The sequence below is a fragment of the Halyomorpha halys genome, unplaced genomic scaffold (assembly GCF_000696795.3).
Source record: "Halyomorpha halys isolate HHAL.00 unplaced genomic scaffold, Hhal_1.1 Scaffold98.1, whole genome shotgun sequence".
Lineage (NCBI taxonomy): Eukaryota > Metazoa > Arthropoda > Insecta > Hemiptera > Pentatomidae > Halyomorpha > Halyomorpha halys.
The window spans coordinates 1,955,748-1,976,228 of NW_027107309.1; the positions used below are offsets into that span (position 1 = coordinate 1,955,748).

At 30.0% G+C, this 20,481-nt stretch overlaps 2 protein-coding genes across 3 annotated transcripts in view; both read left to right on the plus strand.

Annotated features, from left to right (window-relative positions):
* The window catches only part of LOC106677391 (uncharacterized), a gene marked incomplete in the record, with an annotated part of 141,636 nt that extends 134,732 nt beyond the window's left edge, over positions 1-6,904 (plus strand). Inside the window, 1 exon segment of the mRNA XM_067045595.1 lies at positions 5,039-6,904. Within this exon segment, the coding sequence (XP_066901696.1) occupies positions 5,039-5,835 (797 nt within the window).
* Positions 6,905-15,037: 8,133 nt separating this feature from the next.
* The window catches only part of eIF3l (eukaryotic translation initiation factor 3 subunit l), a 9,973-nt gene continuing 4,529 nt past the window's right edge, over positions 15,038-20,481 (plus strand). Inside the window, exons 1-8 of one of the 2 annotated variants that reach the window (XM_014415348.3) lie at positions 15,038-15,182; positions 16,734-16,912; positions 17,017-17,101; positions 17,591-17,717; positions 17,799-17,895; positions 17,984-18,116; positions 18,841-19,011; positions 19,632-19,802. In XM_014415348.3, coding sequence (XP_014270834.1) covers positions 15,171-15,182; positions 16,734-16,912; positions 17,017-17,101; positions 17,591-17,717; positions 17,799-17,895; positions 17,984-18,116; positions 18,841-19,011; positions 19,632-19,802 — 975 coding nt within the window. In that variant the 5' untranslated portion in view covers positions 15,038-15,170. Of the gene's footprint in view, positions 15,183-15,260; positions 15,399-16,733; positions 16,913-17,016; positions 17,102-17,590; positions 17,718-17,798; positions 17,896-17,983; positions 18,117-18,840; positions 19,012-19,631; positions 19,803-20,481 lie in introns of those variants that run through there. The other variant, XM_014415347.2, reaches the window with a different exon arrangement.

Genomic DNA, 20,481 nt, shown 5'->3' on the forward strand with positions numbered 1-20,481 from the left:
ACTTAGTAGTCTAACCATTAACGGAAAAATCTCTAGTATTTTTTAACTAATGTTATGCTCGGCTTATTTCTTAGCACATATTTGAAAATTATTATTCCCAATTATTATTAACCCTGCTTAATATGACTAAGCAACAGCGCATGACAGAGAGACTAGTCCAGACGTTGATGGGAATAATGTTGAACAAACCCGTAACCAAGGCATTAGCTCATCAGAGCCGTTTATCGGTGTAACACATCGCCTCATCCATTAGCAGCTGTGACAGCCGATACTAAATGGTGGAATTATTCCCCCGGCCTATCATTAGATTAGAGCTCACTTTAGTCACGGACCTCCGAGGTCAGAGTTAATTCCTCAACTAGGGTCCGAACTCCTAATCCCGGATCAGCTCATCGCTAAACCACCGGAAGGCTAAGTTAGTAGAGATTCCATCTATGCCTCATATACATATTACATTATTAACTTTAGCACAGAAACTACCTGTTGTCTCATTTCCTGAAATCCCCGTCATCCTAATATGTACTTCATATGAAAATAACTTTTATTATTGGACACGTTCCCTTATACATTTTCTGATTATATTTAAATATATACTTTATTAGGTTGGGTATTAGAATGCATTGATTCCTGAATGATTGATTAATTTATTTCATTATATGGCCTTCACTTTTTCTTAAATGTTTAAAAATTATAATTACCTTTCGGTCAAAAAATTTAGAATAAAAGTACAATGTTCTTAATTTTTTCTCTTTTTGGGACGTTTTGGGAATATGTCCCTCTATTCTGCATTATATAATTCACTGTTTCTTTTTTTTTTTAACAGTATATTTAATATGTTCAAACTATCTGCATAAGTCATAAATTCTAATTTTATATCAAAAACAATGCTGCTTTGTCAATGATTTAGAGTAGGAAAAAGTTATAAATCATATCTTGTAAAATGTAAAGTATAAAATATTTTCTAATATTTTATGAGTTACAAATAATATCTTACTGCTATATACACTGAATTTGCAAGGTAGATTACAATTGATATGTTTACAAAGTGAGAAAGTTACAAAATTAAAATTACAAATTTACAATTACATTTACATATTTACAATTACATTGTACATTTTATAAAATTACAATTAGAATTAATATAGTGAGTAAATTATTATATTAAATTATGCATCCACTTATACATGCTGGAATTAGAGTTAGACTATGTGTGGTCATGGATATTAATTATTTTTTAAAAGTGAAAAAGTTTTGATATTGTTGTGGGGTCTTCGCTCATCATCTCCTGTAAATCTGAAGAGAATCGGTGTGATTCGTGAGCACTACATTCAGTGAGAATGTGCCTAACGGTGAGATCGTTTCCACAGTAGCGACACCAGTGCATTTTCTTTTTGTATGAGATGACTGTATGTGAGTCAAGTATGGCCTAACCAAAGAAGGATTAATACTACATCTTCTCTACATAGCAGATTCAAGTTTCTGGTTGTTCTGGTTGATTCTTTCTTAACTTGTTGTCTCTCGTGATGAACCATTCGTCTTATCATCCAATTTCTTTGATCCAAGAAATAAAATCTTTACATGTTGATGATGTTATGATTTAACCAGTCTTAATAGCTAGTGATCCCACAATGACCTGCCAGCCATAAACAGAAGACCCTACAATCTATTTTGTTTTCAAATGCTGCTTCAACTCTATTATTAATCGGTGTTTTGAAAAAAAAATATATATAGCAAATTATTAATAATAAGCTCCAACTGCTCAGGATTTTAGAATTTAAATTTCAAGATGAGAAGAAAAGTTAATGTGATAAAATAGATCAAGGTGTGAAAATAATTTTAAAAATGCTAATAATAAGATTTTACAGAAAAATTTATTTCATATTTGAACTTTCTTATCAACTCCTTTCTTGATCCCGGAAAGGGTCCTGATCCATGGCTACGATTATTTTGAACTGTGAAACTATTGCAACGTGGAGACCTGTAGTAAAATTTGATTAAATTTTATGGTAGAGCTTGGAATGATGTATAAACTCAAAAATTCTATCTATGGTATGTTTGTTATCCTGCAAAATGAAATGGAGATCATCTGGTATAACGATTTGAGGAAGTTATATGCTCGGCATTTAGTCAAAATGTGTTTAACTGTAAGTTCTGTTCTGCTAGTTTGGCATAACGGTGGAAGATCGCGAGCCATAAGGTAACCGTGGATCAGGCGCGTATGACCTATTCGAAGGCGGGTCAAAATCACCACCTCTTTGCGCACATTTATAGTTGATGTAAGTGTACAATTGAGTTGTGGCTTGTAATAGGGGGCTAGTGATAGTAAGATCTATTGCTGAAAGTTTTCCATCTCTGGCACAGAGGTGAGTTTGATATATTGGATTGTTTATAATATTTAAATTACAATTATCTATGAAAGACTGGACTAATATACCCCTTTCATCCAGCTGATCACTACCCCAAATTAAATTATGAGAATTATAATCCCCAGTTCGAATTACTGGTGGGGGCAATGAATATAACAAGTCCTTCAATTGTTGAACTGTGAATAATCGGCCAGGAGGCAGGTATAGAGAGCATAATGTGAACGGGCGAGGTTGTGACAAAATTCTTACTCCTACTGCTTGCAAATTATAGGTAATATGTAAGTCATTAAAGGGAATATTCGCTTCCACTAAAATACACACCCCACCACAAGCAATGCGACCATCTGTATAATCTTTCCTCCCAATAGCATATCCCCGAAATTCAAACATATGAGTAGGTTTTAAATTTGTTTCTTGTAAGCAAGGTACAGAGAAATTATAGTAATTAAGTAAGTACTTTAATTCATTTCTACGATAAAGTAAACCATTTAAGTTTCCTTGCATTATATTCATTTTAAATAAAACATTCTACCAATACCGCCTGCCGAAGAAAAGGAGCCGAAACAGCTTCCTATAAAGCTATTTGTGTTAGAGTTAAAATTATAAACCATATAGTAGTTGTGAAAATAAAATATAACGGTTGACAGCCATACAGGTTAATAACAAATTACCATTAACAGACAAAGACAAACGCAAATGACAAAAGAAATAGTCAATTATTATAAGAATTATGATGCTGAAAAACATAGAATAACAATAAAGAAAAAATATATTAATTGGCATATTGATGTAATTGTGATTTTTAGAACAAATATCCAATGGCAGTAAGTGCAGGTAGAATAGAGAGTTAATTTGTATTGCCTACTTTTTTTTTTTTTAGTCTTGTCGATACTACATCTTTTTTATTTTTTCGAGGGAGAAGACTCTTCACTAAAAGAAGAGTTTTGAGGGATTGGTCTGTTTTTATTTAAATTATTTTCTAAATTAGTTAAACTTAGTGCCACTGTGAAATGAATTTTGTTTTCATTTGTTACTTTTTGAAGGTTGGCAAAATTAGTTTTATTTCCAAGTTGTTCACTATTGTTTGGTGAAGTTACTAGTGATTTGTCGCTGCAGTTAATGTTTACCCAGTTGAATTCTAAGGTACTTATTTTTTTACATAAAATTTCGACAGTATTGGCCAACTTAGCTATCTGCGCTAGCAGAGCCTCAGTTGTCACCTTTTCCTGTGGCGATGGCGGGGGAGAAGCCGACACAACATTCGTGAGTGTTCTCATCCTACCATTTTCTGTCTCTTGTTTTTTAATAATTGCTTCCGCTTAACGATATGACACTTATGACGATATGTACTCGGATTTTTTCAATTTTCTTTTCCCTTTCATATATTGAATATTTACTACTATAAGCTGGATAATCATCGTGGTAGTTTAAGCATTTGGGGGAATTATTACAAGTTGCACTACTGTTTGTATTTTCTCCACATTTACAATATTTCTTTGTTTGGCAATTTTTATTAGTATGTCTGTATTTATAACATGAATAACAAAGAAGAGGTTTCGGCTCATAAGGTCTGATTCTAATGGACAGAAAATCTATGATTATTTTGTCTGGTCATACTTCTTGAAAGTTAAAATCAGTAAAGGTGTGGCTTTCTTTTCATTATTAATTTTTTTATAAATCCTTTTAACATTAACAATACCCTAATTCTCAAGTTCTGAAACCAACTCATCCTCTGTACAATTCAGCAACTCCCGGACATAAGTAACCCCACATGAAAAATTCAATGTTTTATGTAGTTCAAATAATGATGTGTTACTTCTTCGAAATCTGGAAGACATCTCAGCTAGCAATGTCAATAACCTTCATCCTGTCGGGTCTGATTGGAAATCCCGAAGATCAGAGGGCACCAACTCAAGCTGAATAAACATAAACGCACATCAAAAGTTCATAGTATTTAAATATAGGTAGAGAAATGCAGGTTTTGAGGAATAACGTGTTGGTACTTACTACATCTTTGAGGAATAACGTGTTGGTACTTACTACGACTTGGAGGAATAACGTGTTGGTACTTACTACGACTTTGAGGAATAACGTGTTGGTACTTACTACGACTTTGATGAATAACGTTATGGTACTTACTATGACTTTGAGGAATAACATGTTGGTACTTACTACGACTTTGAGGAATAACGTGTTGGTACTTACTACGACTTTGATGAATAACGTGTTGGTACTTACTACGTCTTTGAGGAATAACTTGTTGGTACTTACTACGTCTTTGATGAATGACGTGTTGGTACTTACTACGACTTTGATGTATAACGTGTTGGTACTTACTACGACTTTGATGAATAACGTGTTGGTACTTACAACGACTTTGATGAATAACGTGTTGGTACTTACTACGTCTTTGAGGAATAACTTTTTGGTACTTACTACGACTTTGAGGAATAATGTGTTGGTACCTACTACGACTTTATACACAAGCTATCATTATGGTTCAAATTTAGTTTTTGGTGTTCGCGTTATTTGTTTATTCCTTCAAAACAAAATATGTTATTAACAAACATTCTGAATATATACATATCCGATTCACTAACAAACATTTCTTAATACTTCGGTAGCTTTGCTCTATTAAGAGATTTTAATATAAATTATTTACCTGATTTCAGGTTTCATAGTCGTTGCTGCCTGTGTGATGACATTCGAAGCCCGAGACTCGGCCGCTAAGGTGGTCCCTACCCCACGGGCCAGGGCGCCCTCGCAGAGGAAGATGACGACCTGCCGCAGCAGCAGGAGGTCCACGTCCTCGCAGACCAAGTGGCCCGAGGCGTCCCCCGCAAGCGACCTAATGGCGCGGAGGGCCATCACCGCTTCCTTCGTCCAGTTCTCGAGGGAATTCGGAACGAGGCCGATGGGGAAGTCCCCCTCTGCCCCAGACCTGCAGGCCGAGCCCGTCCCGTCCCCTCGCCTCTTGTACAATACCTCCTTGCTCAACCCTCACGTCCTCCTCCAACGGCAAGCCCTTAGTGTCGATAACCCGGATTACAACTGCTTCTCCCCGCCCAACAGGGGATCTCAAGTGTCCATGGCCCTCGATCTTCACCTTGAGAACCCTGTCACTCTTCGAGTCAGAGATAAGACCCGTCGATCTGACACTGCCAGGAGGCATATGTTCGTCCGTCAGAAGCCTGTTGAAGATGACGAACGCTCACACTCCTGGTCCCCTAGGCATTACCGAGATGAATACACGTCTCTGTCCACTCCTCATTCAAGGCGTGAGAGTATGGCCAGATCGCCCAGAGGTTCTCAAGAAGGTCGACCCCGTTCCAATTCTGGTGATTCGAGAAGGAGAAAGAAGTCGACCTCGAGATCAGCTTCTGAAAGGTCCCAGTTGACCCCTGAGGAACAGACGAAACGTGAGTCTGAAATAATTGTTATTGAACCACCAGATGATGAATGTGACTAGTTTTTTCAACTGAATCAATTGAGGTATTTTTGTAAATTCATTGAGGGTTGTGAGTCTGAAGGATATATATCTTCGAAATAGGAGATCAAACTTATTTTGGTTTATTTCCATGTTGTCAAATCATTGACAAGGTGATGCTTTGGAAGCACAAATATTGTATGCTTTACTATAGTATAGTGAAATTGAGCGTTCCCAATGTTTTTGTAATACTTATTGGGCTCCACATTAACAACTTATGTGGTCATTTTGGGAAATGTTTTGTAATATGTGACCAGTCAAAAGTTTGCCTTAGTAAACAAGTGGCATTATCAATAGATGCAGTAAAATTTTAAGATGATAAACTTGGTTATGTCCTAGAAGTGACAATCACATCAAATCACTTACCAATCAAATGATGCTCATACTTACTCCTGAAAAGTTATTACAAAAAAAAAAAAAGATCAAATAGAGTTTATCAAGATAATTGGTTTACATTTTTTATTGTATGTCTTCCTTTTTGTTTCTTCTGATTTAACTTAGTAAATTCTTCAAAATACTTAATTACAAATAAATATCCTTTACTTGTAAAAACAAAGTAACAATAAACAATATCTGTAATGAACATGAAACAATCAATATGTGTTTACTGATAATAGTTATGTTCTTGAACCACATGTAATAGATTAGTTATATTAGTACTAAAAGAGCCAATATAAAACAAATATCAGTTTGGGTTGATTATAGTAATACTAAAAAAAAAATAAATTGTTTTTTTAACCTCTAATACTATGGCAATAAGTTAATACAAACATGAATTGCCCCATCAAAAGTTAGATAACTATTGAAGTTAGAGACCCGGGAATATTCAATTTCCCTTTCCGAATTTCACAACAAACATATTTATTCGTAGGAACCAGGCATGATAGATCCAAATTTTAGAAACATTCTTAACAGAACTTCCTTTGGAAACTATTTTTAATTTTTGGAGAAATAAAATAAAACAAGAATTAGTCATTAAAAAGATATATCCTGAGGCAATATTAGTTTATAAGATAGAAAATACTTTTGAAATCTGATTATCTTTTTTGTTATTTCCTAACAAAAATGTATGCCTAAATATATTAAAGCATATGCTTAAAATTATCTAATATTTAATTATAAAAATAAATAAAAAAGTAATCAATTATATATTGATATTATATGTATATTTGTATTGAATAAACATACTGGAAAGAGGATTAATGTACTTATTCTGCTCATGTTATGAAATTAAAATTGCTATATCTATCTTAAAATTATATATTAATATAAATTATAAATTATTTAAGATAAATATATAAACCTATATTTATCTAAAATTATTCTAAGCAATGAAATCATATATTAAATATTATTGTAGAACATTCATATAGAGTTCCTATTTATTAAAACTTTAAGTTCTGTTTAGAATGATTAATTTAATTATAGGTTGATTGTTCCATAGAAATATAAATAAACGATAATCATAAAAGTCAATCTCAATTCAATCAATTGATTTTAAAAATTGGTTCAGACCCTTGTTATCTAATTTGTACTACAATCTGGTAGTTAAATAAAAATCACTTTAATTAAATATATATTTAGTTATGAAATTTTTTGTTAACTATATTTAAAGGCTATTTTAAATATTACTGAAAATTGTTTTGTTAGGATATATACATCCTATGTGACAGATTTTATAAAATCCTCTGTATAAAATGTTGAGATTTGAAAGCCAAATTATATTTTACTATTAAGCAAATTGAATATGTTTATGTATAAATTAAGTTATGTTAAATTTATTTTATGTAATTCCTGAATTTGTCATCATGAAAAATGGTATAAGTTTTACTATTGTATATTATCCATTGAAATTAAAAACTTAAATTTTCCAAGACTATTCTTGAAGAAAAATATTTTGTTTAAAGTAAACCCTATTATCATTGTTAATTACTTAATGTCATTCATTAAATATGCTGTCATTATTTATTACAATCTCATTCCTTAAAGAAACTAATTTTCAGAAATTCTTTTTGTGATTTTATTTAATATTTGATTTAGCTCATGCTAGAAGAGCATCAGTCCATTTTTGTGAACTTTAGGAAAATAAAAAAAAAATTGTGATGCCCTGGCTCAAGTGGATAGCATGATATCCTGGCTCTCTTCTGTTTTTACTGACAAGGACAGGTCACTTTACTGCATGAGTAGATATATCAGACCTCGTAGAATTCAAAACTAGTGAAAATTTGATAAAAATATGGCTGATGACCTTCTAAAATGGACATTATTTTTTAAATATGGTAATATTTGAAACACAAATTAATATAAATAATGCATAATTTGTTTAATCTTCTGTGGTGGTCTGTAAATTTTTATTGAAACTATTTTGCAGCATTGACTTCAATGTGGTTCTTTATAGAATGATTTTACATTGTATTATAAATTGAATTTTGAAAGGAAATCATACATGATGTTATAAATAATTTTTTTCAAATTCTTATTGAATTAATCCATGTTTATTCCTATACCTAATGACTTATAAATATAAATAAGTATAAATCTCGAATGAGGAAATATTTTTTATATAAATTTTTCTATTAGCAAGGCAAAATGACGATTTTGTCATCCTTACTAAAGTGTTTTCTATTTATATACTTTACTTTAAAGTACATCTTGTTAAAAATATATAAACTTCATGAAAAGTTTATGAAAATATGAGTATATTAATCATAAAAAACTGTTTATTTGAAAAGAACATAAGAAAGTAAAAATTTGGTATTGCCTTGGAAAATATTTTTTTAATATTTAAGATTACGTCCATTTCATTATATTTTTCAACTGAGGTGTTACATTCTAAAACCAGCCAAGTCCATTTTCACAATATCATTTTTTTGAAGATTGTTCCTGTGTGGTCACAAAGCAACTCATACAGTACAAAACTATTTATTAAGAAAAACGTCTCATCCATTTTTCCAGGGCTTCATCAGGGCTAAAATCTGTAAATATTTGTAAACAGTGTAAATGTATAAAATAACATGAAATATAAAATAAACTATGGTTGAATGTGAAAAATACGTGAGGAATTATATAAAAATGAGCAAAGTAAATTAGAGAAAATAGTAATAAGGTATGCGAAAATAAGTATAAATAAAAAATAACAGTTTTTTTATTGCCCATAATTTTTCATATCCTACCATGGTGTACTTTATATTTCATGTTATCTTATACTCTTACACTGTGTACAATATATTTAGTTTGTGTACCTTGTTTTTAACTCGGATGAAGCTCCACAAAGTTGGCCAAAATATTTATGCTTAATAAACAGTTTTGTAATATTTGAGTTGTTTTTTTACTACACCTGAACCATCTTCCTTGTGTTTATTATTTTAATACTAAAAGATTTAAATATCTAACAATTTTAGAAATAAATTCTTTTCCTTTGGACAACCTAGTTCCAGAACTGTTAGTTTAAAATAAAATTTGAAAATGGAGTTGATTGGTTTTGGAATGCAATACCTCAAATATACTTAGAAAAAATCACAAAGTCGCACAATTATTTACTCATTATTATTATTTTATTTGGCCTAAAGATTAAGTTATTATGTTGGCTATATTAATTGGAATCATGTAGTAATAATAATAATTATAATTCAACTATAAGTCTATAAACCTGATGACTGCAGTAAAGCATTTATGAGATTTAATTATCAGTTTAATATTATAAAACTTCTTTATGTTTATTGTACCAATGTTGGGACACATATGAGTGTTATGCCTAGCTTTTCTGACTTGATTGACCACCTATTGTTTTGGGCTATGTTATAACAGTTTGTTGAATTGCACCGAGGTGTGAAAGATGTTAACCTGTACAACTGCAATCAAGTCATAAACGTTTAGCTATCATGTTAGTTATTGTAAACAAATTTCTTTTGTTATATAGTCATATATATATATATATTTATCTATAATTATGTTTTAAACAGTAGTCTTTTCCTTATCTCCCATCCAGGATTGGTATGATACTAGATTAGAAAAAAAATTAGAAAATTAAATCATGAATTAATTATAAATACATGAAATAATGATAATAATATTTATACAGCAGATATTGGATATGAGCCTTCAATAATCCATCTATATGGTATAGATAAAGTTTGTTCAATATTTTACTGAAAAACTTCTTTAAAAGAAAAGATAATGAAGCCGAACAGAGCCTTTTTATATCTAACAGAGACTATTGAAATGAAAGAAAATTGTAACTCATTTCATTCAGTCAAGAGCTACATGCAAATATTTTTTGTCTATCAATGTTATGTATATTTTTTGAATAAGTGGTATTAAAGATAATTTTGCAAAAATGATATCTCATCATAGTCAACTCATCATTAGAATTATTGTGGTTATCATATAGCTATCGGTAGAAGATGAATGTTTATCCTGTAAGTAGTTAATACCTTTCATGGTTTTCTTAGATGTTAAAATATACTGTGGTGATGTGTTAGTAATTGTCCTCTTAATAAAATTAAATACATTTATGCCATGAAAGGATAATAATTTTTACAAAGGAGTTTGACATTTATTATGCTCCCATTAGCTACTTATTAAATTAGTTTTATTGATTCATAAAGTGATCAAATAGCTACTTATAAGTAATACAGTCTTGAAAGAGTTAGTAATGTTTTAGATCTCCTTTAGTTATCCAATAGCAGGAATCCGTACTAAAGTACTGCTAATAAAAATGTCTTCCTCCTTTAGATTGAGGTATATAATTTTTACAAGCACTTGTAATCACCGTGTGGATAGTAAAGATTTCAATTTATAACTGTGATATAACACTATTGATGTTTGTATGTTTTATAAATGTAATATAAAAGCTATTAAAATATAAAACAGTATTTCCTCATTTTATTATCATTATCTATAGATCCTGATCATTTTTTTTTTTTTTATATATTTCTTTATTACTTACTTATATTTTTTCTTATTTCTCTTTATAATCCTGTTGGACCCTAGATAGTTATTATAATAATAATTGAATTTATTTTCAACGGTTGATAATGTCGAAGTTTAATCTCGTGCAAAAGAGACTCTTAACAATGTTATAATTATTAAATAATTTTAATTTATAAAAATAAATTAATAAAAAAAAAATAATAATATTTCTAAGAAATAACAATAATTAATATCTCTGATTATTCATAATGACTTTCCTTTACTGGCTTTCCTTTATATTGACTTCCTTCAAGTGCCTTATGAGTCATGATCCACTTAAGTTCCTTAAAGTCACGAGATTAGTGAAATTAAGTTGATTGAATTTTGTTTATTTACTATTTATTTTTAAAATTTTACAAATGGGGTCATTGTGATTGTGTTCAAGTAATGAAGAAATATTAATTTATTTGGTGGCCAGTTGAAGGATCTTCATGGAAGAGCTAGATATTTCCTAATTCTTCAACTAGTAGATATTTCTGTATTGTTCAGGTGGAAGTATTTGCTAGATTTAGAAATAGGTTTAAGCCATTTAGTTTCTATAGAAAAAATGTTGTTAAATGTTGAGATAAATAAACACCAATAGTTTCAATTATTTTAAAAAGGAAAATTCATGCGCTCTACCCTTCAAACATTGTCCCAATGGAGATTTAATATATGAAGTACTAGATACACCTGGGAGACAAAAAAAACCATTACCATTTCTACTCAACCCATGATGTATTTTATGGTTATTTCAATTTCTAGTTGGAAGTACTATATCTTTACCAATACAATGTTGATCCAAAGGTATAAAATATGTTTTCTGCCACAGTGGAACAGTATCCAGGAATGGTAGATCAACAAGAAAATAATCCTAAAAGTAATTGGTTTCATTTTAACATTCATATTCCTTTATAATTGGAAATAAACAAAAGTTAACACAATGATTCATAATAAAATAAGTTCTTTGGAGACTTGGATATTATAAAAATTATAAGAAATGTGTTATTACAATGAAGTTATTAATAAAACAGAATTATAATATTTGAAAAAATGATATAAAAAATATAAAATAAGTATAATGAAATATAAAACGAGAAATAGCTCTCATAAAATAGTCATTTTCAGCAATGTACGAAAATATTTGTATGTGTCTATTGTATCACATTTGGATATTAATTGAATGCTACTAATTTTTGAAAACTTCCACTAGAATTTTTGTAAAATTGTATAAAATACAAGAAAAGTTTCTTAAATACAAGAAACTTTGCTTTAGAATATCTATCTAATTCTTGATTTTTAGAACTTATTTATAAATAATATCAACTATAGTCTGCAGGATTTTTTTTTTGTATTATGATCTCCTCTATCTTTAAATCTGCATTAAAAATTGTAAATACGGACAACTTATTTGCTGGATTATGGTCCATTACCTGATGTAAAATAAATTTGCTTATTAATTTTATTGTTTTCACTAGTTGTGGAAATAAACTGACTTTGTATTATGATGAACTTACCTTGTTTATGCTTCTGTTATTCTGTTGAACATTACTCAAATAGTTTAAAAATATCTTAGGTAGTGCACTGTTTCCATTAGAACAACCTGTTTCATTATTTTTTTTAATTTGGTTAGTTCCGTCTAGACAGTTGAATTGTCCCATTGTGAGCTGGGTTTGAAACACCATATATCTTTACCCATTTGTTAACAATAGCTGAAAAATAAAAGGATGTAAAAGCTTACTGAAACCAATTTATCATTGTTTTTAACAGAAAAATCTTTACTTGTCCAACAAAAAGTCTCTTACTGTGAACCAGTATTCAAGAAACTAATCCAAAGTCCGTAATATGTGCATAGCACTGTGATTCCTGCTATGAATTATATATTTTTTGTTATCGATTGATTCTGAAGTAATTTCAGTCGTGGAACAAGATATGGCAATAATTCTTCCTTACAAGACTGAGAAAAATGTGTATCTGGTATAAGGATGATGTGATTGATTGGGATCTTCAAGAAAGCTGGAAGAGGTTTTTATATAATAAAACACAAAAAGCTCCAATTAAAAAGATTGATATGGAGACTATTGGATAGAAATTCTTTAAAAAGGGCAAAATCAATAAAGGAAAAAACACACCTTTACCTGTTCTACATTGACAAAGAACAAAATATTTGGATACATTTTTTATTTTATAACTTAGAAAGGCAATGGAATTTCATGGGAGGGTGGGAGCATCTGCTATTTCCAGCTGGAAATGAAAACCTCTTTTTCCAACCTTCACAATCTTAGTTTTCATTTTATAGATTTAGTGGCATTTACCTAGAATTATAGAGTTACAATCCTTAGAGAGATCATCTCGATATCAGACTTTATTATTATTATGGCACTACGGCATGAACCCTCCACAACAGCCAACCAATCTACATGGTCTCTTGCTTTCTCCTTCCATCTGCCAACCTTCAAGAACTTCAAATCCTCCACATCGTCCAGCCATCTGATCCCAGGATGTCCTTTTTTCCGTTTTCCATCTGGTTTGCCATAACCATATTTTTGAGTTTCCTTTCATTGGGCATCCTCTCAACGTGTCCTAACCATCTTATTCTTGCTATTTTAATTAACGCCATGATGCTGGCGTATTTCCCTGTACAAATTTATCTGTTCCTCATTCCTTCTTCTTCAAACTCCATTCTTCCAGACTCCTCCCCATATCCTTTTCAATACCTTTCTCTCCCAGGAGTTGAGCATCTGCTCTGCTTTTCTTGTCAAGAGCCATATTTTCCCTCATAGATCACTGCTGGCCTTACGATGGTTTTGTAAATAACCACTCTCATTCTTTTAGAGAGAGCTCTAAAATTCAGTATTTTCTGCAGTGAGAAATAACATCTATTTCCTGCTGTTATCCTGGCCTCTATTTCGCTCTCTACTTTGTTATTATCTGTAACCAGGCTTCCCAGGTACTGGTTTACAGAACTGAAACTGTGGTTTCTGAATGTCATTTTGCTATTTTCTTCCGTATCCTTTCTTGCGCTTTTCATGTACACAGTCTTGTCTTCATTCACATTAAGGCCCAATTCATATGCTGCTGCTTCAAATTCCTGGAATGTCCCTTTTAATGCTGCTCGGGTTCTCTCGGCAATGACTTAATCATCTGTATATCCTAAATGTTGAGACAGTCTATTGTAAATGGTCCCTCCTGGATTAGTTCTGATTGAACGAATAGCTACTTCTAATGCTATATTAAATAGAAGAGGAGCCTCCTGTCTCAAGCCATTTTCCACAGAAAATTCCTGGGACAGCGAATTTCCAAGCTTATCTTGGCAGGTAGTGTTCATTAGTAGTCTCAGCTGGGAATGAAAAGGAGATCTGCATCCCTTTTTCCAATCTTCTCAATCTTAGTTTTCATTTTATAGATTTAGTGACATTTACTCAGAATTTATTGAGTAACTATCCTGAGAAAGATCATCTCCATTTCAGACTAACTGATTCGAATTCTTTTGGAACCCAGGAATGAACTTCTTGTTTCCATTTTTTATATAAAATGATTCTACCTACCACACTACAGATCTGGTCCAGATATAAAAGTGCTGCTACTAATGTTGACTTTCAATCTGTGATATATGAAAAAGCATTAGAATGCTTTGAGAAATGTATGAATTATATACTGACAATTACTTCTCCATTAAAAAACGTTTTTACATTAATTTAATTATCTTTGGCTCATTCATCACATGCTGTTAAAAAGTTTAACTAGATACAAAAATCCTCCTCCAATAAGAAATTGTAAGTTAAAATAGAAGTCCTTAAAGAGAAAATCCCACCATCAAATGCCTTTTTTTCAGTTTTATTCTGTTCAATTGAAGCTTTATTTATTGAGAAATTGGTTTAAAACATAAATTACTCATTTTATAGTAAATAAACAGTATTATTGGTAAAATCAGGCATAACTCATATCCTGTAATTTCTGAGATTATCATTTTTTTTTTAAGTGGGTAGTGCAATGTATGATTGAAATACAGGAAATTAAGAGAGATGCACAATCAAATTATTTCATTTGGAGCTATCAAAGATCCAGGTAATTATTTAAAATGAATACAAAAGAATTGTTAATGTCATCTGTTAATTTTGATTTACAAATTTTATAAGATATTGACTGGCATTTAAAAACAAAACATTCTAAGCAACAAAACCTATGTTGGTATCAAATACTTAGTATTTAGTTGTATAATAATGTTGTTAGAATCAATTTGAAGATATAAATTCCCAAAAACTACTATAAATTCCAGAAAGCCTAGATTATGAAAACAGGATCAATTCTTCAAATAAATTTTACAAATTTCAAGCTCTAATACCTCAAAAAATAAAAATAAAATAATGGAAAAAAAGGTAAGTTAAAATATTTAAAATTAACAGAGCACTCTGGTAACATGTTCAGAAATTAGGTGGATTATGATTGATGCTTAACCTGCCCTTTTGTAGCTTCCACCTTTTCATTGCATGTGGTGTTGTTCCTGTGTATTACTGATACCTTTTTATTTAGTTTCTTGTATAGTAATTACCGTTAATTAAGCAGCCGCCAAGATGATGTATGATGATTTTGAAGTAAGTAAAAACAACAAGAATAGAATTTTTAAGTCTTAGCAGATGGGACAAGCATTACCTATGTTTTATCTCAGAACATTTTTATTTTTAAACTAAAGTTCCACCTTATAGAGAGATATCAGGAGTTTAGTTTGTTTATTAATTATTCAAAAACCCTTTGTATGAGATTTATATGTGAGTGAATAATGATTGATAAGGCAGCCTGCTTCAAATTTCATTCTATAGAGAAATGCAAGGATTTATCATATCCCAAAACCTATCATTTGAATTGTGAAAATTACTTCTTAGATGCTAGGGAGATTTTATAATCTTCAGAGATATGAACTGAAATTGACTGCTTATTTGTTTGCTTGGTTTACCTTAGTTAAGCGATTAATAGTCAAAAATTTACCGACTGTTTTGTCTATATTTACATACCTATAATGATTGTAAATAACAATAAATACAACTCAGAATGCTCTACATAATCTATAGCCCTTGCCTCAATGCCTTGGTAACTTGTTCCATTATTTTTCAGTAAGCTTTATTGCTGTGCTACTTAACTGCCGTTCTAAACACTGAATTGAAGCATTTTCCAGATATTAAATATAAGGGGCTAATAGTTTTAAATGATGAAAATAAGAAAGGAAGGACAAAACAATTCCTGTAGAAAGCTCAGATATTTGCTCAATTTTAGCCTATTTTTATGTATTACAAACAATAATTTCAAATTAAAATATATTCACAATATAATGAATAAATAGTTTATTTCAATAAAACCTTATTTTTGAAATCACTTCAATCTTCAATAGAGTTTTCATCTGTATCTGGCTACTTTTCTGGTATCACACAAAATAAAGCGTATTCAACAACACAATGAATCACTGTATGTGCTAATAGTTTATTCTTAGTCAAGAAAACAAAAAAAAAAACACCTTTTGCAATTCTTGTTCCAAAAACAAAGCCCAAAGTAACCTGCTTTCGATATATTTTTCTTCATCGGTGTTACCTGATCAGGCAGTCTTGCCTTCTCACATCAAAGTTAAAGGTTCTTTATTTTTTATCTTAGTGTAGTTTATATAATTTAAAAAAAAAAAAAAAAGTGTCAAACTGAAAGTAAATAATGCTTAATGCCTGTACACTCTGATGTTTGTTTGTCTGTCTTTTTGCTTCAGAAAATGCTGGTGGTCTTTAAAAATAAAATGTTACTGTTATCTACCTTTTTAATGCCCTTGATTACTATAACTTATAAAATAAAAGTTCTATAAATAGGTTATATAATATAGTTATAATCCATAGACATAGGACCTTATTATTTTTTTTTCTCCAATTCTAATTATTTATTTCAATTATCAGGGTGGATACGATTCATATCCTGGAGGTGGTTATGACTATGATCCAGTTGAAGTACCTGCAGAAAACTATGACCGTCAATTCGATAGAGTTCCTGAAGGAGTTAAGGAGTTTCTTACATACTTCAGAGATGCTGTTCGTAAGGGAATGATATTTGAAATCCAGAATTACTATGAAAATATGTAAGTATACGTATTATACCTTTTTATTTTATTTTATTTATAACTTTAGGTAATTATTTTAAAAAACTACTAATGCCATCTTTTCTTCTTTCTTTTTTTTTCAGCTTCCCAAAAATGACAGAAAAACATTTTGAAAATCGACCTTGGCCAGATGAAAGTGCTGTTGCTAGATTTGTCGATAGTGATCCTGTGTGTTTAATTTTTTTTTTTTTTTTTAATTTTGATATTTAACTTCCAGCTATTATTAGCCATCCATTTTTATGATTTTTTTGCGACTCTGGTCTCTCTTAGTGATCTGGTGCCAATGCCAGAAATATTATTTTTAAACTTAATATGATACAAATTTGTATCAGTAATTGTCATTGATCGAATAGTGTAAAGATGAATGAAGTTTAATTTTATCCTAATTCTAAAACATAATTTAAACACTATGAATGTCTATTTTGAGTATAATTATTTAATAAATTATGAGTTCTATTTTTTTGAAATCTTTATGAGTGTTATGCAAAATCATGATGGAAACATAATAGTACTTTTTTTTATTTTTGAATTTATTTTTTAGTTAGTATTTCAAATTCATATTTAAACATTTTGCAGTTTTATTTTAAAGATTTACTTTTAAAAAAAATTTATAATCTAGTGAAATTAGCATCATCAAAATTTATTACTATTTTATAGGTTTTCCTCATCCTGTATAAAGAACTGTACTACAGACATTTGTATGCGAGAATGCAAAGTTCTTTGACTCTTGATCAAAGGTTCAATTCATTTTTCAATTACTGTGACTTATTGAACTACATATTAAGTAAGAACATCAGATATTTCTTTTAAAGGCATTTATTGTATTTTTCTTTTGAACTCCATGTCTAATTTGTTTTTATTACAGGTGAAAACAAACCAGTGGATTTAGAACTACCTGATCAGTGGTTATGGGAACTTGTAGACGAATTTGTCTATCAATTTCAGTGTTTCTCTCAATATAGGTAAGTCATTCTATTTTTGTAGTGTGTAATTCATAATAGCTATTAAAATTCTAAAATTGTCGCTACATTTGTATTATCTGTTTTACAGAGGTAGATTACAGAAGAAAGACCCGAATGAACTTCTAAGATTGAATGAGAACAACAAAGTATGGAATGTGCTATGTGTTTTAAATGTTCTCCATTCGCTTGTAGATAAATCAAATATTAAAAAACAACTCGAAGTAAGAATTATTTTGTAATGAATTATATTTTCTAAATGTACCATTGAAAATTATATTATTTTTTTCCATTTCATTTTCTTTCTTTTGAGTCAATTGTTTAGTAATATAATAAACAATAATAATTCTTTTTATTATGTTTTATAGCATATTATTCTATTTATTAATATCCAACATTTTGACCCACACGCCTGGTCTTCGTCATGGCTGTTGTGATTGGTACAGGATGAATTTTGTCTATTTTCTTTGTTAATTCATCCTGTACTGATTGAAACAGTTCTCATAAAGATCTGCAGTGTGGGTCGAACTATTGGCTATAATTGAACAGTTGAATCTATTTCTAACTGTTTTTCCTGTCTTTAGTCAGGAGCATCTTCTAATAATAATTTTTATTTTCATATGATTCATTATATCTTTTATAGTGCTGCCATATTATAAAACCCTATAGAATGCAAAATAATAGTGCATCTCATAGTAAGATATATTTCAATATTCAAACTATTATATTATAGTGTCTTAATTTTCAATTATCATTGGCAAAGGTTTTGAACAAAAAAAAGTATATTGTATCACCTTTTTCAATTTATTGTATTTTATTAAATTTTCTTCAACCAATCTTGCCCAGCAACCATAATTTAAGCACTTTATTATTTTAACATATGGTTACATTTTGAAAAATGAAGACATCTATGAATTTATGTTTTAATTGATAAAATCATGATTATAGGTTTATGCCAGCGGAGGAGATCCAGATTCAGTGGCTGGGAAATTTGGCCGCCATTCTCTTTACAAAATGTTAGGATACTTCAGCCTCGTAGGCTTGTTAAGGTTGCACTCTCAGCTTGGAGATTATTACCAAGCCATTAAAGTACTTGAAAACATTGAAATACATAAGAAGGTACACTTATTATTTTTTATGTATGTTTATATATATACATATATATCTTTATTTATTAATGAAAGTTTGCTAAATTAACTATACCATTTTCTTTAGTGGAACTAAAAATAATTATTGGTCTATTCCATTGCATATCTTCTTAAACAGATTTCTTATCACTGTTAAGTCTTTGTTACATTTTATTTCCATCTCGCCTTTAGTAATACGTTGTGCTTAAATCCTTTAGATATCCTATTGTACTATCTGCCCTATATCCAAGAAAATATATTTAATGAAATGAGACATTTTGGTAACTGATAAAATGAGAACTTTTAATATGTCAAATGTTTGTTCATTATAATGTTTTATCTTCAACCAGGAGTCTCTTACCATAACTTAGTATCAATATTATTCCATTCAGAAAGAAATTTTTTTTTTAATATTCTTTCAACAATTTATGAAATCAGCTTTCAAAAAGCCAGTTTTACTAGAAACTTCAATTCATATAAAAATTCAGTTACCCTATTTCAAAGACTAACAAACTAAACAATAAAAATTCAAATATGTATCTATATAAAATATTCATATATATACTCACTCTTTATAATGAAGTACTAACTTACATTTTATTTTATTTGTAGAGCCAGTATTCTCATGTTCCGGCTTGCCAGATCTCTACTTCATATTATGTTGGCTTTGCTTATATGATGATGAGGAGATATTCTGATGCCATTAGAACTTTTAGCTCGATCCTGTTGTACATTCAGAGAACCAAGCAACTGTTCCAGACGAAGACTTACCAGAATGATCAGGTTGATTACTGTTTTATTTAGTCAATGATTTTTAATATCAAACAACTTAAATATGAATTTTAGTATGATGCAAATATTCAAGTGCTTATGAATTTCTCATTTTAATAAGTGCTTCAAGGATTCCTTTCTTCTATCATTTAGTTTTTCGTATGTTTTGTATTCTAGATCCCTTGATCTACACGCTTTATCATTTTTGTTCCAAAATTTAATTTTCTTTTACTTGATTGTTTTCAGTTACAATTATAATGGGTCTGTGCAGTGCAAAATATTTTCATGTTGTGTTGGAAAACACTTAAAAGCTATATATATTTCTGATTATATTTCCATCTTTACACTATGATTTTATTTTAAGGTTTGGTAAAATTGGTTCATATATGAATAAAAGTACAAACATAATAGTCTAATAATTTGGTAATAAAATTGTAAACATGAGAGCTTTGGGCTAGCTTCTAGCAACACTTATTTTGGGACAATTTATTGTTAGAACTGTCTTATTAATTATCTTTCTTTAAATGAGGAGAAGATGGTTGGGGTCAGTGAAGAACCCAAATAAGTAAAAGCGTATTTAGTTGTGCCAATGTTTTGGCAAGAATTCCGGGACTAAGAACTAAGGAATTAAAGAATTATTAAAAAGTAACCAACAATATTGATACATAAATAAATAGGTTGAAAGAAAATT